Genomic DNA, 17,785 nt, shown 5'->3' on the forward strand with positions numbered 1-17,785 from the left:
TTGATGCAGGAGTCTGATATAGGACTGGATCCTGGGACTCTACAATCACTCCCTGGGCCAATGGCAGGCGTAAACTGCTGAGCCACCCAGGCATCCCAGATAAATGCACTTTCAATGTTTATTGATGCTCTGAAATCTCTCGATTTTGCCAGATGTCTGAGGTGTGTCCTAGCAATATTCATTTACCCATTAATTTATTTAATCACTCATTCAAGAGAACTTTATGTATGTATGTATGTATGTATTTATAAAGATTTATTTACTTATTCATGAGAGACACACAGAGAGAGGCAGTGACATAGGCAGAGGGAAAAGCAGGCTCCTTGCAGGGAGCCTGATATGGGACTTGATACCAGATCCTGGGATCACATCCTGAGCCGAAGGCAGATGCTCAACTGCTAAGCCACCCAGGCATCTTAGAACATTTACTATTTAGCTGCTATTTTCAATCTCAGGGTATAGAATCAAGGAATGATAACAAATAGAAGTGTGAAGTTTTAGGAGATTATTTATGTAAATAATCTTATATATTTTTAGGATAATCAATCCAAAAATCTTAGCAGATTGAATTTTATTTAATATAAATTTTATTTATATTTGAATTTCATATGAAATGAATAGTACACATTACTATTTTATTCATGAGGGCGGTTTATTATTTAGGCTTGGAGCACTGAAGTCAGATTAATTGCCTGGTATGTATCCAAGCACAGTAAATTGTAGGTTGGCAACTAGAAGTATGTAGAAATACATCATAAACTGGAAGTGGCTACCTTCTTACAAGGGAATGTAGAGATTATAAATGTTCCTCTGATCAATGTGTGGCAAGCAGCTAAAGCATTTACAATTAAACTCATCACACTATTTTTTTAAGTAACAGTCTTCTGAGTGCTGCAATCACATCCTTGTTCCTAAGGCTGTATATCATAGGATTAAACATCGGGGTCACAATGGTATAGAAAAGAGAGAACATCTTGTCAGTTCCTGCAGAATGATTGGATTTGGGCCTTAAGTAGGTGATGGTAGCCGATCCAAAGAATAAAAGCACAACAATGAGATGGGAAGAACAGGTGGAGAAAGCCTTGGCCCGTCCTCTGGCTGTTGGCAACCTCAGAATGGTGGAAATGATTTTGCTGTAAGAGGCAAGTATTAACAGAAAAGGAACTGCAACAAACAACACAGCTAGTACATAGACTGCTATCTCATGCACAACAGTGTCCCCACAGGCTAGCTTGAGGATGGGAGGTATGTCACAGAAGAAGTGGTTGATTTGGTTAGAATTACAGAAATGTAGAGAGAAAATCTGCCATGTTTGTCCTATTTGGCCTGGGACTCCACCAATCCAGGACCCAACAGCCAGTTGGATGCACATCTTGTGGTTCATGATGAGAGGGTAGTGCAGAGGGTTACAAATGGCCACGTAGCGGTCATAGGCCATCACAGCCAGGAGGAAACATTCAGTGGCTCCCAGCATAAGGAAAAAGCACATTTGAGTGGCACAGCCCAACCAAGAAATACTTCTGTCCTGAGTCCAAAGGTTCACCAGAATCCTGGGGAGGGTGACAGACACATAACAGATTTCCAAGTAGGAAAAATTTGCCAGGAAAAAATACATGGGTTTCTGGAGTGCAGCATCAAGACTGGTTATTATTATTATGAGGCTATTTCCAATTAAGATAATAACATAAATGATGGAGAACACCCCAAATAGTAACCCTTGGAGGTTTGGAAGGTCAGAAAATCCCAAGAGTACAAATTGTGTTATTCTGGAACCATTGTCTTCTGCTCTCATCTCTTCAATGTCATCTGTGGGAATGATTGAATCAGAAGTCCAAGTTACTCTGATTTCTTTGGTTCTTGTCTTCTTGCACACATGGCATGCCTGCCAATTTTTCCCATCCTCTGTTAAAAAAAATCTGTAATTGCCAGCACTCTAGAAGTGTGGTGAAGTGTAATTTTCATTATTATTAAATGTATTTGTAAGAAAAAAAGTCCCCATGGCCTTTTTTTTTCTGATATGGATTATATTGCTTTGCTTCTGAAGATAAGATATGTAATTATCATGTCCCTATCCATTGTAACACTCAAAAGTACAAAATCTGAATTTATGTTCACTTGTGACAAGGATTCCATTCTTTCACCTCCTATGTTTTCTCCCCACTTTTCCACTATTATCAATTCAAAATGAACCTCCTTGCACAAGTAAATATTTTAAGCCACCTAAATTGGCATTAGGGCTGAATACAGTTCATTTTTAAAGTAGTGGGCTTTTTTTGGGTATTTCTAAATCTCTTTGAGCTTTGACATTCTGCATGCTTAGACTATTTTTCTGTAAAACAAAATTGATGAACCAAACACTAAATATCATAGGGTGTTATTTTATCTTTAAACTGTGTATTTCAGTGTAAGATCCCTGAAATCAGCTTTTTTTTTTCAGATTTTGCAGAGTGGAGAAAAGGAAGTCAAATGCATTTTATTTCTCTTTTTAAATTTTTATTAATTAATTCATTTTTTAAGACTTTATTTATTTATTCATGAGAGACACAGAGAGAGAGGCAGAGACATAAGCAGAGTTCTGGAGAAGCAGCTACATGCAGGGAACCCTATGTGAGACTCTATCCTGGGACTCCAGGATCACACCCTGCTGAGATACCTAGGCATCCCACAAATCCATATTTTTAAGTTCAATAACATGATACTAACCTTCTATACCCAATCTACTCCAAAGTAACTTGGAAGCATTTTCTAAGTAGCAGCTTGAAAGAATATAGGTTAATTGCAAGCAGACTATTTGGCTTCCTGTCTATCTTAACTTTAATACGCCAAAGTCTTATGAGAGCTATGGAAAATCTCTCCTTGGCATCTCAGAAACAGAAACAGATTCTCTCTCTCCCTCTGCTGGCTCCCCTCAACCCTGCTCTTTCTATATATCTCTTAAAAAAGAAAAAGAAAAAGAAAAAAGAAAAAAGAAAAAGAAAGAAAAGGAAATAAGATGAGGAACAATAAATTTTTCTGAGAGATCCAGGATTCCTTTCTTTGTGTGTGTGTATGTATGTGTGTGTCACACTTTTACATGTATGTATGTTTCTGTTGTACCTGAGAATAGAAAGTGGACAATGAAATTGTTCTTTAGACAGAGGTAAATATGGCATGTGGTACACATGAAGACACATTTGTGATTATTGCTAATTGTAAAGTGCTGCCTACGTCATATTTTAAATTAACAAAACAAAACAAGAAACACTTAAATTCATAGATATACTTACCCAGGGATGGAAGGAATAGAAGCTTTCTGTAAACCAACATCAAAATAAAATAATTAAAAAGTTATATTGTGAATACTAAGTTCAGATAGATTCTTTCAGCTTTGAAAAGAAAATACTTTTGGTCATTAAATTGTGGAGTTTATTTAATTGAGTGAGCAGGGAAAAGATCATTAAAAATCTCTTTTTTTTTTTTTCCTAAAAGGTTAGTTTTTTCCCCCCCTATATTCTTTAAATTAGAACCTCAAAGCCTACCTGAAATGAGCAGGTCTTTATTGGCCAAACAATAGGGAGCTGGTATTTTATTTTAGCAGATGCTTTTGGGACTTAAATCTCTGAAGCTATTACCCTTGGGCTTTGATGTTACACAAACATGTCGGTAATTATACTTCTGGTTCTGTGTAGCTCCCTGTGAATTCAGAAACAGGCAAAGACTGAGCTTTAATGTTTCACTGTCATCAAGTTAATCTATGCCAGAAAGAAAACTCCAAATTACTATTATTTTTTTAAAGATTTTATTTATTTAATATTTATTTTAAAGTTTTAATTTTTTATTCATGAGAGACACGTAGAGAGAGGCAGAGACACAGAAAGAAGGAGAAGCAGGCTCCCTGCAGGGAGCCCAATGGGGGACTCAGTCCCAGGACCCCGAAACCATGTTATTTGTTTATTTTTCAGAGAGAGAGAAAGAGAGAGAGAGAAAGAGCACAGGCAGGGGGAACTGGAGAGGGAAAAGCAAGTCCCCTGCTGAGCAGAGAGGATCCAAGGACCCTAGGATCATGACCTGAGCCAAAGGCAAATGCTTAAACTACAAAGCCACCCAAGTGCTCCCAAAATTATTGTTATTTATTTTTATTGGTGTTCAATTTGCCAACATATATAATAACACCTAGTCCTCTTCCCATCAAGTGCCCCCCTCAGTGCTTGTCACCCAGTCACCCCCACCCCCCACCCACCTCCCTTTCCACCACCCCTTGTTCATTTCCCAGAGTTAGGAGTCTTTCATGTTCTGTATTCTTCAGCTTCTCTGAATTTATATCATTCTCCTCTAGTCAAAGAGAAAAATCTAATGAAAATGAAGTTTACCCCCCCCTTAATCATTTCTAGCTCCTTTTGATTGTTCATTTTGTTTCTTCTGCATTTGAAACATTCTCGTTCATAATCAGTTTACGTATGTTACTACAATTTCAAGGTATTTTCTTTTTTTATTGAAGTGTCATTGATTGGTGTAAACTTCACCCTTTCAGAGTATATAGTTTTTTGGTTTTTAACATATTTTCAAGATTGTTAAACCATCACTATAGTCTAATCCTGGAACTGTGAGAAACCCATTCCTGTTAGGTGCCACACTCCTTGCCCCCTTCCAGCTCCCAGGGACCAATAACCAACTTTCTAATCTGCACACTGTGGGACCCAGGAAATTTAACAAAAATCCCCTACGCCTGGACAAGCAGAGCAGGACTAACTCCATTTTGTGCTACACCTGCCACCTCCTGTATGACCCCCACATAACCTGCTTATTGCTTAAGGCGCTGCCCCACCCTAGTCAAGCCGCTGGGCCCACCCTAATCAGAAATCAGCTCATAACAAAGTAACCCTGCTTTGTGCCCGACAAAACTGCGCACCAATTCTGACCAAAGTAATAGGCCAGCTCAAATGGATACTATAGGGTAAGATGTAATTCAATTGGCCACCTGCGTGTGGATCGACATGACTGTGCAACTTTCTGCATATCCCATGGGCCACTGGCCCCTATAAAGCTGCTACGCCTCTTAGTCTCAGGGTCCAAGTCCCTGCTCCGCTGTGTGGGGTGCACTTGGACCCAAGCCCGAGCTTGTAAATAAACCCTCGTGTGTTTGCATCAGTGTCGGGTCCTCGGTGGTTTCTCGGATTTGTGATCTTGGGCACAACATTTGGGGGCTCATCCGGGATCCGAGAACCCCCAGGACCCCATCCAGAAGGTTTCACGCATGGTGAGTGCACTCAACTTTTTCCACCTTTTGTGCGCATATTTTCTGAGAGCTTTAAACTGTACTGTACCTGTAGGAATTCCGATCTGTATTGGGTCAACATTGGCTTAGGCAGACGCGCTGGCAGGCTGTCGACCGGGGGTCTTGAGGAGACGTCCCTTGCCCCCGCCTGGAGGATGGGGTCCTCATCTGTAAGGAGGACGGAGGTCCTCATTTATAGGAGGACGGGGGTCCTCGTCTGTAAGGGGGACAGAGGTCCTCATCTGTATGGAGGACGGGGTCCTCATCTGTAAAGAGGACAGAGGTCCTCATCTGTAGGAGGACGGGGGTCCTCATCTGTGAGGAGGACAGGGGACCTCATCTGTGAGGAGGGCCAGCTGCCAGCCCTTCGGGTTACTTTCTGTTTTGTCTCTGCGATTGCATAGGAACGTTGGTCTGTGTTATTATGTCCTTGTTAACTTTTTTTTGCATTTGTCTGTGTTGTTGGGTCCTTGTTAATTGTCTTTACTGTCTGTGTCTTGGTGTGGATTGGGGACATAATGGGGGAGACAGAAACCACTCCCCTGTCTCTTATGCTCTCCCACTTCTTGGATGTTACGGAAAGAGCTCGTATTCTGAGCATAGACATACAGAGAGAGAGATTCCAAATTTATTGCATATCAGAATGGCCAACCTTTGATGTGGGATGGCCCCGAGAAGGAACTTCCCACCTACCTATTATCTTACAGGTTAAGGCCGTGATCTTCAGGGACAAACCAGACGGCCACCCTGACCAGGTGCCCAACATCCTGGCCTAGCAGGACATGACCGAAAAATTCCCTTCCTTGGCTAAAACCCTTTTTACACCCCTCAAAGTGCACAACTCAGCTGAAGGTAAGGAGAGACCCCAGGTCCACCGCCAGACTCTAGGGGCAGGTCTCCAGGCTGCCGCGCACAAGCCTACCAATCTGGCCAAGGTCTATGATGTGAGGCAGGGTAAGGATGAGAGTCCAGCAGCCTTCTTAGAGAGAGTTTTAGAGGCTTTTAGGCAGTACACCCCTATGAACCCAGAAGCCCCGGAAACAAAGGCCGCAATTATCATGGCTTTTGTTAACCAGGCTGCTCCGGACATTAAAAAGAAATTGCAAAGAGTAGAGAGACTGAGAGAGAAGAGCTTGCAGGACTTAGCGATAGTAGCAGAATGAGTCTACAATAATAAGATTCGGAAGAACAACAAACCAAACTAAGTGACCGGCAGACCTGAAACTTGGCCAAGATCCTGCTGGCCACAACCATGAATGACCCGCAGGAAAGACGGAGGCACCTCAAGAAACTGGCTTCAGGGACAGGTAAGGAGGATGGCCCTGGTCCCCATCGGGAGCACCCTAAGCTGAACAAAAACCAATGTGCTTATTGCAAAGAAGAGGGCCACTGGGTAAAAAGCTGCCCTAACAAAAGATCTAAGGCCCCTGCCAAGATCTTGGAAATGGAGGACCTAGACAATTAGGGGAGTCAGTGTTGGGCACCCTTCCCCAAGCCCAGGATAACTCTTAAAGTGGAGGGGCAACCTATTGAATTCCTAGTGGACACTGGGACACAACATTCAGTTTTATTACAACCCCAAAGGAAATTGGCAAACAAGACTTCATGGGTGCAAGGGGCCATGGGCACGAAACAATACTCATGGACTACCCGAAGAACTGTGGATCTCGGCACGGGCTGGGTATTCCACTCCTTCATGGTCATCCCTGAGTGTCCCTACCCGTTGTTAGGTCGGGATTTTCTCACCAAGATGGGGGCACAAATTTGCTTCCACCCCAAAGGGGCAAAAGTCCTAAACAAGAAGGGGCACCTGATTCAGGTGCTTGTCCTGAGTTTAGAAGATGAATATCATCTCCACCAAATGCCCTCAGCCCCAATGACTGACATTGACCGTTGGCTGTGGGAATTTCCCCAAGCGTGGGCAGAAACTGGGGGAATCGGGCTGGCCCAGCATAGACCGACCATATACATAGAACTAAAGCTGGGGGCAGACCCTGTCAGGGTACGCCAATACCCCATGCCTCTAGTAGCACGAAAGGGAATCACACCCCACATACAGCGACTACTGGACTCGGGCATATTAAGGCCCTGCCAATCAGCATGGAACACTCCCTTGCTTCCGGTTCAGAAACCGCACTCTAACGATTACAGGCCAGTCCAAGACTTGAGGGAAGTCAACCGAAGAGTAGAGGATATGCACCCTACGGTCCCAAACCCATACACCTTCCTCTCCACCCTGCCTCCAGACAAAACTTGGTATACGGTATTAGATTTAAAAGATGCCTTTTTCAGCCTACCTTTAGCGCCCAAGAGCCAAGACCTCTTCGCCTTTGAATGGACGGACCCTGAGAAAGGCATCAATGGTCACCTCACCTGGACTCGACTACCACAAGGATTCAAAAATTCACTGACCATCTTCATTGAGGCCTTACACGAAGACTTGGGTGAGTTGCATTCCAAGCACCTTCATTTGACTTTATTACAATATGTAGATGACATCCTGTTGGCGGCAGAGGACCAGGACACATGCTTGTGAGGTACCAGGGACTTGCTCCAGACCATAGTGGCCCTAGGATACTGGGCCTCAGCTAAAAAAGCCCAGATCTACAGAGCAGAGGTGAGCTACCTTGGGTACAATTAAAGGATAGACAAAGATGCTTGACGGATGCACGGAAGGAAACTGTCTTAAGAATCCCACAGCCGCAAACTGTCCACCAGGTACGTGAATTCCTGGGGTCAGCAGGGTTCTGTCGCTTATGGATTCCCGATTTTGCTGAGATGGCCAGACCCCTCTATTAGGCCACCAGGCACCAGCAAAATTTTGAATGGACAGAGGCCACGAACAGAGCCTTTAATGACCTTTAAACAGCCCTTACTGTCTGCCCCGGCTCTTGGGTTGTCCGATCTAGCCAAGCCTTCTACCTGTATGTGGATGAGAAAGACAGGGTGGCAAAAGGGGTCCTTGTCCAGTACTTAGGTCCCTGGAAGAGACACAGCCTATCTCTCCAAAAAGCTGGACACGGTGGCTGCTGGATGGTCCCCATGCTTAAAAATTATTGCTGTGGTGGTCACTATGGTCAAGGATGCAGACAAACTGGCCATGGGGCAAGAACTGCATGTTACCACCCCACATGCTATTGAAGGGGTACTCAAACAGCCCCCAGACCGCTGGATCAGCAATGCCCATCTGACCCATTATCAGAGCCTGCTGCTAAACCCCACCAGAATTTTATTTAAGCCACCAACAACCCTGAATCCCACAACGGTACTCCCTAACCCAGACTGGGCCCCCCCCCCCCCCCCCGCATGACTGTCAAGAAATTTTTGCACAGGTGCACGGCATCAGAGCTGATCTCCAGGACCAGCCACTGCCGAATGCGGACGTCACCTGGTACACGGACGGCAGCAGTTTTGTGCGAGAAGGAGTCAGATGTGCGGGGGCAGCCGTAACCACGGAAACGGAGACCATCTGGGCGGAGCCACTGGCAGCCAGAACGTCAGCTCAATGGGCAGAACTGATGGCACTGGCCAAGGCGCTGACCATGGGGGAAGGTAAACGAGTAAACATCTACAGTGACAGCAGGTACACCTTTGCCACCGCTCACATCCACGGAGCCCTTTACAGGAAGAGAGAGCTCCTGACAGCAGACGGAAAGACTGTTAAAAACAAAACAGAGATTCTTGAACTCCTGAGGGCCCTCTGGCTGCCCAAGGCCCTAGCCATCATCCACTGTCCGGGGCACCAAAAGGCAGACACGCCAGTAGCCAGGGGAAACCAGCTAGCTGATTTAAAAGCAAAGGAGGAGGCCCTTATGGTGACCCAGGTCTTAGCAACCTGCTCATGAAGGAGCATATCTTCTCCCACCCCCCACCACACATCATCCACCATTTCATTGACATTAGGACTCCATCACCTTTTCTATACTTAGTGTATCCTTTACTGAATTATGTTCCCTTTGTTCATAAAATATATATATATATATATATATAAATATATAAAATATACTACATTTGAGATTTCAGGAATAAGACCAATGTTTATATTTATATTCTCTAAGCTCCCCAGTACATGATTTGCAAAAGTAACTGCTTTCTAAATATTCATTGCTGAATCTTCTTAGCTATTTAAAATGAAAGGTGATATGCGAAGAATAATAATACAATGTATTTGGGGATTTATCTATTAATAGAATTCATATGTGCAAAAATAATGCATTTAAAGAAGTTCATCTAGATGCAGATAATTCTAAAAAAGCAGAGAAAAAGAGGTAGCCCCTGTCTTATTATTACTAATGGTCCACTAATGAACAATTTGCTCATTATCCTCATAATTTTAGGGGCTGTTGGTCTTTGTTTAATAATAAAAAAATAATTTTTACATCAGGGAACACAAAGTGGTTCTCTTGAACTAATACCAAGACTGCATCTGGTCACTGACCTCATGCTACTTAGTCAACAGGAAACAGGGGTTTCTCTACCAGTTGAGGGTGGTTGTTCCTGAATATAAGGGGAACAGGTGATCTTTACTATAGAGATAGGGTAATGAGGTGTGTTTCTGGAACGTAAGAGAGCCTCTGGGGGCACCTCTGAGAACTCACATGTCCAATATTAAAAAGTGAATGGAAAACTGTAACAGACCCAGATAAAAAGAACTAGAAGTGATACCTATATTGAGGGATCAAGCTTTGGGCCACTTCACAAGACAAGGAAACAAGACAACTGGGATGCTAATTGAAATTAAAGGGGTTATGGTAGAGGCTGTGGAAAAAAGGAAATGCTATGGTACCAGCTATGATCATGTGTCCCATGGGGAAAACAAGACTGTAGGAGTTACAATGTTGTTTTTCCTTTGTTGTGATATAAATATATTGACTAGTATTTCTGTCTCTCCTATTTCCTCTGATTCCTAACATAAGATACATTGAGAAGGCTTAAACTTTTACTTCAAGGTTTTTGCATGTTATGGGATATGAAAGCTGTGTGACAGCCTCAAAGACCCTGGACCACCGTATAAGGATAAATTGGCATATGAAACTTTGTGTCACTCCTTTTCTTTCCATTGCATGTATGCATCTGTTAAAAATAAGCATACTTTTGCTGTTGTCTTATTTGAAAGTGGATTGTGAGTAAAAGACATGCCTCTGAATGGCATGTTGAAAAGGGGGTGGATTATTTGGGATCCTGCTGCCAAGGTGGTTGTGGCTGGGAGCTGCATTTCCCAAATCTTCTCAGCCAGGTTTCAAGATAGCATTATTAAAAAGAGAAATTTGCATGAGGTTTGGGCATAAATAGCCTCTTTCCTTAATGTTTATAGTGGTTCTGCTTTTATTACCAAAGTTATGAATTAAGCAGCTTCAATAATACGGGGACCACAGAGGCTTCAGCACAGACCAAAGAAGAGGGCATAGCTAAGTGGGTGGCCCCAGGAAATTCTGACTATGATAGGGCTAAAAAATAAATTTGGGCTTTGCTGGCTACCACAGAGTCTTGAGAATTTGATAGGTGCCTGTACCCCCGGAGGAAATATAGGATTCTCCCTGGGGGAAAAGCAGTGTGGACCATCATGAAAACTCACCAAATAACAACAGCCCTGCAGACCTCGAAAAAAATACCAATACCCCTTAATTTCAGGTATTTCTTCACTTGGAAATGGCTATTTTTTTTTTTAGTGGTGTAATATTTGGTGCCATAATTATTCAGCATCAAAAGGCAGTGCTGTCGCAAAACTAAGGGTTTCATAGGCAGCTGGGTATGTAATATTGCACCATATACACTCCTCCTAATAGACGCTTATGGAATTTCAGAACTTAGCAAACATGAAAAGCTATAGATAATTACTCATCTGATATTGCTTTGCGTGATTCTCTATAATCTCAGACAAGTAATCTTGGCTAAGTAAAAATAAAAATATTAGAGTACTTTGGTGAGTGTGCAGCTGTGAGTGACTTACCACATGAAACAATCAAAATGCTCAGGAGAAACACTATTGGTCAGAAATCCAAAGAGAAGATTCCTAGGGGAATTTAAAACTGACAGTGATTCAGGCTGTGTCTTTTGGGGATTTTTGCAACAAAGAGTACCTGGCTTTAAACATACTTTGTAAACATTGATATTTCCAGGTCAAAGATTATAAATATTTATTATCATAGAGAAGAAATAATATAATAATAAAAATAAAGCACAGTAGACATTTTTAATTATGAAAATACACTTTGCAGATTCATGCCTCTCATTTCAGTCTTCGAAGTTCCACCAGGTCATGTGGGTTGATCTCTGCTTGAGGATACAGGTGATATATCGCAGGGCTGATTCTGTTTCTGAGATGCCAGAGAAAGATGTTTCATCCCTCTAGTAAAACTTTGGTTTATAAAAGAAAGAAGACAGGAAGGCAAATGGCCTTCCTTGAAATTAATCTATATTCTTCAAGGCGCTACTTAGACAAAATTTCCAAATTACTTAGGAGTAGATTGGGTAGAGAAGGTTAGCATCATATTACTGAACTGAAGTTAAGAAAATAGATTTATTTTGTATTATTGCTTCGATAACATACTTGCCTCTCATTATCTCATTGTAAATATACATTTTAATTAAGGTGAGCTATTATACAAATATATATATTAACATCTATCAAGGGCTGAAAATGGTGCAGGTACTGTTTACAGCATCTGCTCAGTTAACCATCCAACAGCCAATGATATGTGTACCATATTCTCCTCATTTTACAAGAAGTTAACTGAAGCATGAAAAATGAAGTAACTTGTTCAAAAAGTCACTCATTAGCTGAGTATGCAGCTGGCATATGAACCAAGAGAATCTAGCCTCCTTCATCATCCATTAATCTACCATGTGAATATTGTTGTATATTGTTGTATATTACACATGAACAAATACATGCATTCTTTACTATATCCCTTAAAACAACAGGATAAAGCACATTTTAGCATTAACTTCAAGCAAATAATCTTTCAATAGTAGTCTTATTATTTAGCAGCAATTTTGAAACTTTTAAATGCTTTATTGCCTCATTTTACAACTTGAGTTTCGGCTGTATGAAAAACGAGTGTTTGATAACATCCATTGTGTATCTGCTGGTAGTCATGTCACAGATTCCATTTAGAGTTTGTAACTGGGGATTTAGATGAATCCCAGAACCTTATAGCTCATGAGGAATCCACTTTTAACCTTACAGCTCTCTTAGCGGCATCTTTTACATCTTTATTTCTCAAACTATAAATCAACGGATTCAGCACTGGGATAATAATGGTGTAGAACACGGAGATAATTTTATCAGTGTTGGGAGTATACAGATAGGTGGGCCGTGAGTAAATGAAGAGAAGAGTCCCCTGATAGATGGCCACAGAAGTCAGGTGAGAGGCACACGTGGAGAAGGTTTTCTTTCTGCCACTGGAAGAGCGGATCCTCAAGACTGAGCGCAGAATGAAATAGTAGGAGATGACAATGACGATGAAGCAGAAAATTTCCACTGAGCTGCCATATGTGGAGAGAAGCCACTCATTAACTGAGGTGTCTGTGCAGGATAGCTTAAGCAGGGGAGGGAGGTCGCAGAAAAAATGATTAATGACATTTTTATCGCAGTATTTCAGAATAAAGGCAAAGGACGTGTGAACCAGGGAACTCATGTTACCTCCAATGTAGGACAAGACAATCAACCATACACAGATGCCCCGAGACATCACAACTGTATACAGTAAAGGATTACAGATGGCAACATAGCGATCGTATGCCATGGCAGCCAGGATAAAGGATTCTGTATCAGCAAAAGCACAGGAAAAATAAAACTGTAGGGCACAGCCATAAAGGGAGATAGATTTATTTTCTGAGAGGAAATTGACCAACATCTTGGGAACAATGGCTGAGGAGAAACAAAGGTCTGCAAAGGAGAGGTTGCTAAGGAAAAAATACATAGGGGTTTGAAGGTGAGGGTCGGTCCTGATTAACATCATCAATCCAATATTCCCTGTTAAAATTATACCATACAATGTCAGAAACACGAGGAATAGGACAATCTGCAGTTCAGGGCGGGTCGGAAACCCTAAAAGAATAAACTCGGTCACCAAGGTGTAGTTTCCATCCATCAATTCCATATTCTGTGTTGTTTTCTTTCTATGAGAATTCAAACATCCTAAAATGGTTTATTGAAGGAAAGAGGAAAACAGATATAATTACACGGTATTTTATTGTTAGTGAACAAGCAAACAAGTAAGCAAATAAAGACTCCAAGCCCAAACTCCCTTTCAAATATAAACCTGAGAGATGTATTTCAGAATTTAGTAGCTATCAGGTCCCATGGCTGATGGTTTTATCTTACTTGTTTGAATGACTCTGTCTTCCATTGGAGAGTTGGATTCTACATGTAGGGATCTGAATTTGCTTACTTTTTTGTACCTAAATATTTCACAATAGCTGGTTCAGAGGATTAAAGAATTGATGGATCAATGGATGTACTGACGATGATATAAAGAGAAGAAGAATACAGCTATTATTAAACAGAAATTGACTTTAGAGTCTGCCTTAGAATGATGGCTAGAGATGAGTTTGCTCTTTCTGTCCAGATTCAATAGACAGTGGTATGCTGTACTCTTGGCAGAGCAGATGATGTGGTATAATGAAACATTCTGGTTATTTTTTAATGTAAAGTATGGAGGCCAAGAAAATTAAGGCCATTCCACTTTAAGTTCAGCGTTAGCACAAGTACAGCCATCCAAGTCCCCTGTGAATAAGAGCTGAGATTTTCATTACTTCAGTTACAGGAAGAAACAAAACAAAACAAAACAAACAAAAAAACAAAACAGCTTACAGCTTAATGTCCTAGAAAGCCCCATATTAGAATGAGAACAGAGCTGAATCCCCTTGAAAGCCCCATATCAGAATGTAAACAGAACTTGAGAAATTCCTCCACCCCTTCTGGAGGTCCCCTAGACCAGTCCATAAAACTAAGCTGAAACCCACATTTTTCCAGAAGTGGAAAAAAATCAAACCCAAGCTTGAAGTGCAAAAACTTTTCTCCTAATCTTAAAAGATATGCTTGGAAATATTTAAAGCATACAAGTAAAGTATTCAATGAGCTGTGTTAATATTGCCAGCAAGGGAACAAAATGTTTTTGGTTGTTCTCTCATTTATGTAAAGCATATCCTGTCAGTGATTGTGATGCGAACTTCATTTGTTTATGCCAGCTAACCATTCAAACACCCTGTGGGGCAGGCACAGAGAAACCTACATTGTAGTCCAACATCTCATTCACACTCTGAGGCAATAACATGACAGCATATTAATTCCTCTGGTTCCCCTAAAGCTAAGACTGCGCTGTTCTCACTTACTTCCCAACTCCAAGACTCCCTAGTCTGAGGTTGTCCTTCAAAATAGAAGGGGATTAGACTTAGTCTTCTTACAACAAAGGGGGGGGGCAGGGTTATGTGCTGCCTTAAACGTAGGATGTTGCTTCTTCCCTGGGATGTAAACGGGAGCAAGGACAGCAACAAGGTTGGTTCAAATCCTGGTTTAATCATTCCCTCTGGCTCACTCTGAGAGCAACCTGGACCCATGATTGGGCCCTTCCTTAGGTTCCTCTGAGAGAGGGAAATGTGGAGGCCGAGAAAATTAAGGCCATTCCACTTTAAGTTCAGAGTTAGCACAAGTACAGCCATCCCAGAGCTGAAATTTACATTACTTCAGTTACAGGAAAAAAACAAAACAAAAAACAAAAACAAAAACAAAACAAAACAAAACAAAAACAGCTTACAGCTTAACTCCTAGAAAGCCCCATATTAGCATGAGAACAGAGCCCAAACCAGTGGCAGAAAGCCCCATATTAGAATGAGAACAGAGCTCAATCCCCTTGAAAGCCCCATATTAGAATGTACTACAGTGGGACAGTGGTTCATTTATTCTTTTGTCTGTTTCAAAGTCATCAAGATATTTGAAAAAGATAGGATTTTACTTTAGAGTTATTAAGAATTTGGTTAAAATCTTACCTTGGCCACATGTGAGCCATGTGACCTAGTGCAATTTAATATACACATCTTCATCTGTACTGTAAAAATGACAAGTATCTCATACGGTTGCTGCATGGGTTAGAAAAATTTATCTGATTGTCTCTCTCTCTCTCCATCCATCCATCCATCTAGGTATCTATGCTTCTGTGTGGTCACACTTTACAGAGACTGACACATGAGAGGTAAACAGCAAATATTAATTTCAATTGCTCTCTTCCTTCCTTAGCTTACGAGCAGCGCTAGGTGGCAAGGCTGTATAAGTAACGGCTATCGTTTATATAATGGTTACTACATGCAATGCAATATTCTAAGCACATTTTATATAATTTGTTTGTCACACACACACACACACGGGCAGACACACACACACACACACACACACACACTATAACAAAATTACAATGCAGTTACCCTCTCTGTGCTCTTTCTATTACGGATGAGGAAACTAACACACAGAGTTTGAGAGGTAAGATGTGAAAGAAATAAGATTGAAACCCAAGCTCCTGACCTCAAAACCTTGTGATACACTGGGTCTCTTAAAGCTGCATTCCTATGATTAATTTCACATTTTAGATATGAACTTTGAGAGCAATATGCCATGTCATTCAACTACTCATTGATAGATGCAATTTAAGTCCAGGTGTGTATCCTAGAACTAAGCTCATGAGAGCTACCATGAAAGTTGTTGGAATATTAAGAAGGGGTGGCCAAGGTGAGACAGTCTGAGGTGTAGACAGGTGCTGAAAGGTGGAAAAAATACTTATATGTTTACAGAAAAGCAGGGTATGTGTCCGTGAGAATTTCTGATTGGTCACCTTTTCCATTTAGAGAGATGAGAGAGGCATGATGGTCAAGGTAGAAGACAGAGTCTTAGAATTTTAGATTCTTGCTTCAAAAAGTAATGAACAAAATGATTAAATCAAAATAATATAATTCAATTTTTGGTGGCAATGCAAACTGGAAAATAGTATGGAGATTCCTCAAAAAGTTAAAGATAGTACTCCCCTACAATTCAACAGTTGCTATAACAGCTATTTACCCAAAGGATACAAAAACACAGATTTGAAAGAGTACATGCACCCTGATGTGTATAGCAGCATTATCCCTAATAGCCGAACTTGGGAGAGCGCTCAGATGTCTATTGACTGATGACTGATGAATGGATAAAGAAGACATATATACACATGTGCATGATGGAGTACTAGCCATCCAAAAGAATGCAATCTTGCCATTTGCAAAGGCATGTGTAGAGCTAGAGGGTATTATGTTAAGTGAAATAAGTTGTTCAGAGAAAAACAAATATGTAGAATTTAAGAAACAAAACAGATGAACATGTGGGAAGGGGGGAAAGAGAAAAAGAGAGAGGAAATAAAGAGTAAGAGACTCTTAACTACAGAGAACAAATTAAGGATTACTGGAGGGGGAAGTTTGTGGAAGGATGGGTTAAATAGGAAATGGGTCTTATGGAGGGCACTTGTTTTGATGAGCACGGGGTATTGTACGTAAGTGATGAATCATGAATTCTACTCATGAAACCAGGGTTGCACTGTATGTTAACTAACTAAAATTTAATGAAAAATTTGAATGACTCTATAATTCATTACATTCTTCCGAAAGCTATAACAAAACAATCTTAATATAGAAAACAAATTAATTCTATCAGGTAGCCAGTCATGCTGCAGTTTTCTTTGTAAGGAAAAAAAGCATATTTAAAACAGAAATTTTTTAGACCCTTGTAGAAGCTATGTAAAAAAGAATGACCCAAGATAGATTACATGGGTGCAATACTAACTGATGAGTGTGGTTTCTGAACCATTTAGACACAATTCAGTGGTTCTTGCTCTCAAATCCACAAAAGCCTGTTTTTGTACCATGAAAGCCAATCTAGTAACCACAGAAGCCACTTACCAAGGAAGGAGTTGTTTTCCAATTACCCACATGAATAATTTCACCAGCAGAACCACAAGCCTTTACATGCATTCTCATGTCTTTGGGGACCAAATAAATGAAGGATTCCAAACATGCTCATTTCCAAGGGGCACCTAGAGAACAATTAACAGGTTATTGCTATTACGAATTATTTTTCTAAAAAAAGAATTGGCAATTATAATAGAAATTCTGGTAGTGTAAATCTGAATAGGCAGTTTCCATTATAGTAATGTTGTGGTTGTTTGTAATGACACCTGGAATCCTGCAGGATCCCCTTTTTGGTGGAGATTCTTTGGAATAGTTCAAATACTTGAAATTTTGATTTAATCACCATTTAAGTTTTTTCAAAAACCCCATGGAGAAAACAAACAAACAAACAAACAAAAAAACAAAAACAAAAACAAAAACCCCATGGAAGGTCAAAAATCGTTACTTATTTTTATTATCAGATCTGGAAAATTGATAATTCATTCTCATGTCCTCAAAAGCTGAGCACAGGGGAGGTTTACTGTAGAAGCTGATACTGGCATATGCTTTCTGAGAAGATGGAAGGATTTACAGATGAGTATATTTTGCCAGAAAGCATAA

General features: G+C 40.9%; 3 protein-coding genes and 1 long non-coding RNA gene across 5 annotated transcripts in view; 1 reads left to right on the plus strand and 3 right to left on the minus strand.

Annotated features, from left to right (window-relative positions):
- The window catches only part of LOC140612759 (olfactory receptor-like protein OLF2), a 46,232-nt gene extending 37,518 nt beyond the window's left edge, over window positions 1-8,714 (minus strand). Inside the window, exons 1-4 of one of the 2 annotated variants that reach the window (XM_072790823.1) lie at window positions 8,643-8,714; window positions 5,304-5,422; window positions 3,519-3,672; window positions 3,267-3,292 (exon numbers count right to left, since the gene is read on the minus strand). The gene's annotated coding sequence lies outside the window, so the exon portion shown is untranslated. The remainder of the gene's footprint in view (window positions 1-3,266; window positions 3,293-3,518; window positions 3,673-5,303; window positions 5,423-8,642) is intronic. The other variant, XM_072790820.1, reaches the window with a different exon arrangement.
- Window positions 815-1,806, minus strand: LOC140613396 (olfactory receptor 10AG1-like). Its single transcript, XM_072791925.1, has one exon. It carries the CDS (start codon window positions 1,790-1,792, stop codon window positions 857-859), a length of 936 nt encoding a protein of 311 aa, XP_072648026.1. The 5' UTR covers window positions 1,793-1,806; the 3' UTR covers window positions 815-856.
- Window positions 8,655-17,785, plus strand: part of LOC140612761 (uncharacterized) — a 69,014-nt gene continuing 59,883 nt past the window's right edge. Inside the window, exons 1-2 of the long non-coding RNA XR_012013914.1 lie at window positions 8,655-8,837; window positions 15,401-15,450. This is a non-coding gene — a long non-coding RNA (uncharacterized lncRNA). The remainder of the gene's footprint in view (window positions 8,838-15,400; window positions 15,451-17,785) is intronic.
- On the minus strand, window positions 12,287-17,306 carry LOC140612760 (olfactory receptor-like protein OLF1). The gene is made up of 2 exons (XM_072790825.1): window positions 17,177-17,306; window positions 12,287-13,397 (listed from the first exon to the last, which is right to left on the minus strand). Exon 2 carries the CDS (start codon window positions 13,357-13,359, stop codon window positions 12,415-12,417), a length of 945 nt encoding a protein of 314 aa, XP_072646926.1. The 5' UTR covers window positions 13,360-13,397; window positions 17,177-17,306; the 3' UTR covers window positions 12,287-12,414.

Source organism: Canis lupus, chromosome 21, assembly GCF_048164855.1.
Source record: "Canis lupus baileyi chromosome 21, mCanLup2.hap1, whole genome shotgun sequence".
NCBI lineage: Eukaryota > Metazoa > Chordata > Mammalia > Carnivora > Canidae > Canis > Canis lupus.

What these genes read in the sequence shown, in the direction of transcription:
- LOC140613396 (XM_072791925.1), bottom strand. Translation starts at nt 1,792, where the DNA reads ATGAGAGCAGAAGACAATGGTTCCAGAATAACACAATTTGTACTCTTG.
- LOC140612760 (XM_072790825.1), bottom strand. Translation starts at nt 13,359, where the DNA reads ATGGAATTGATGGATGGAAACTACACCTTGGTGACCGAGTTTATTCTT.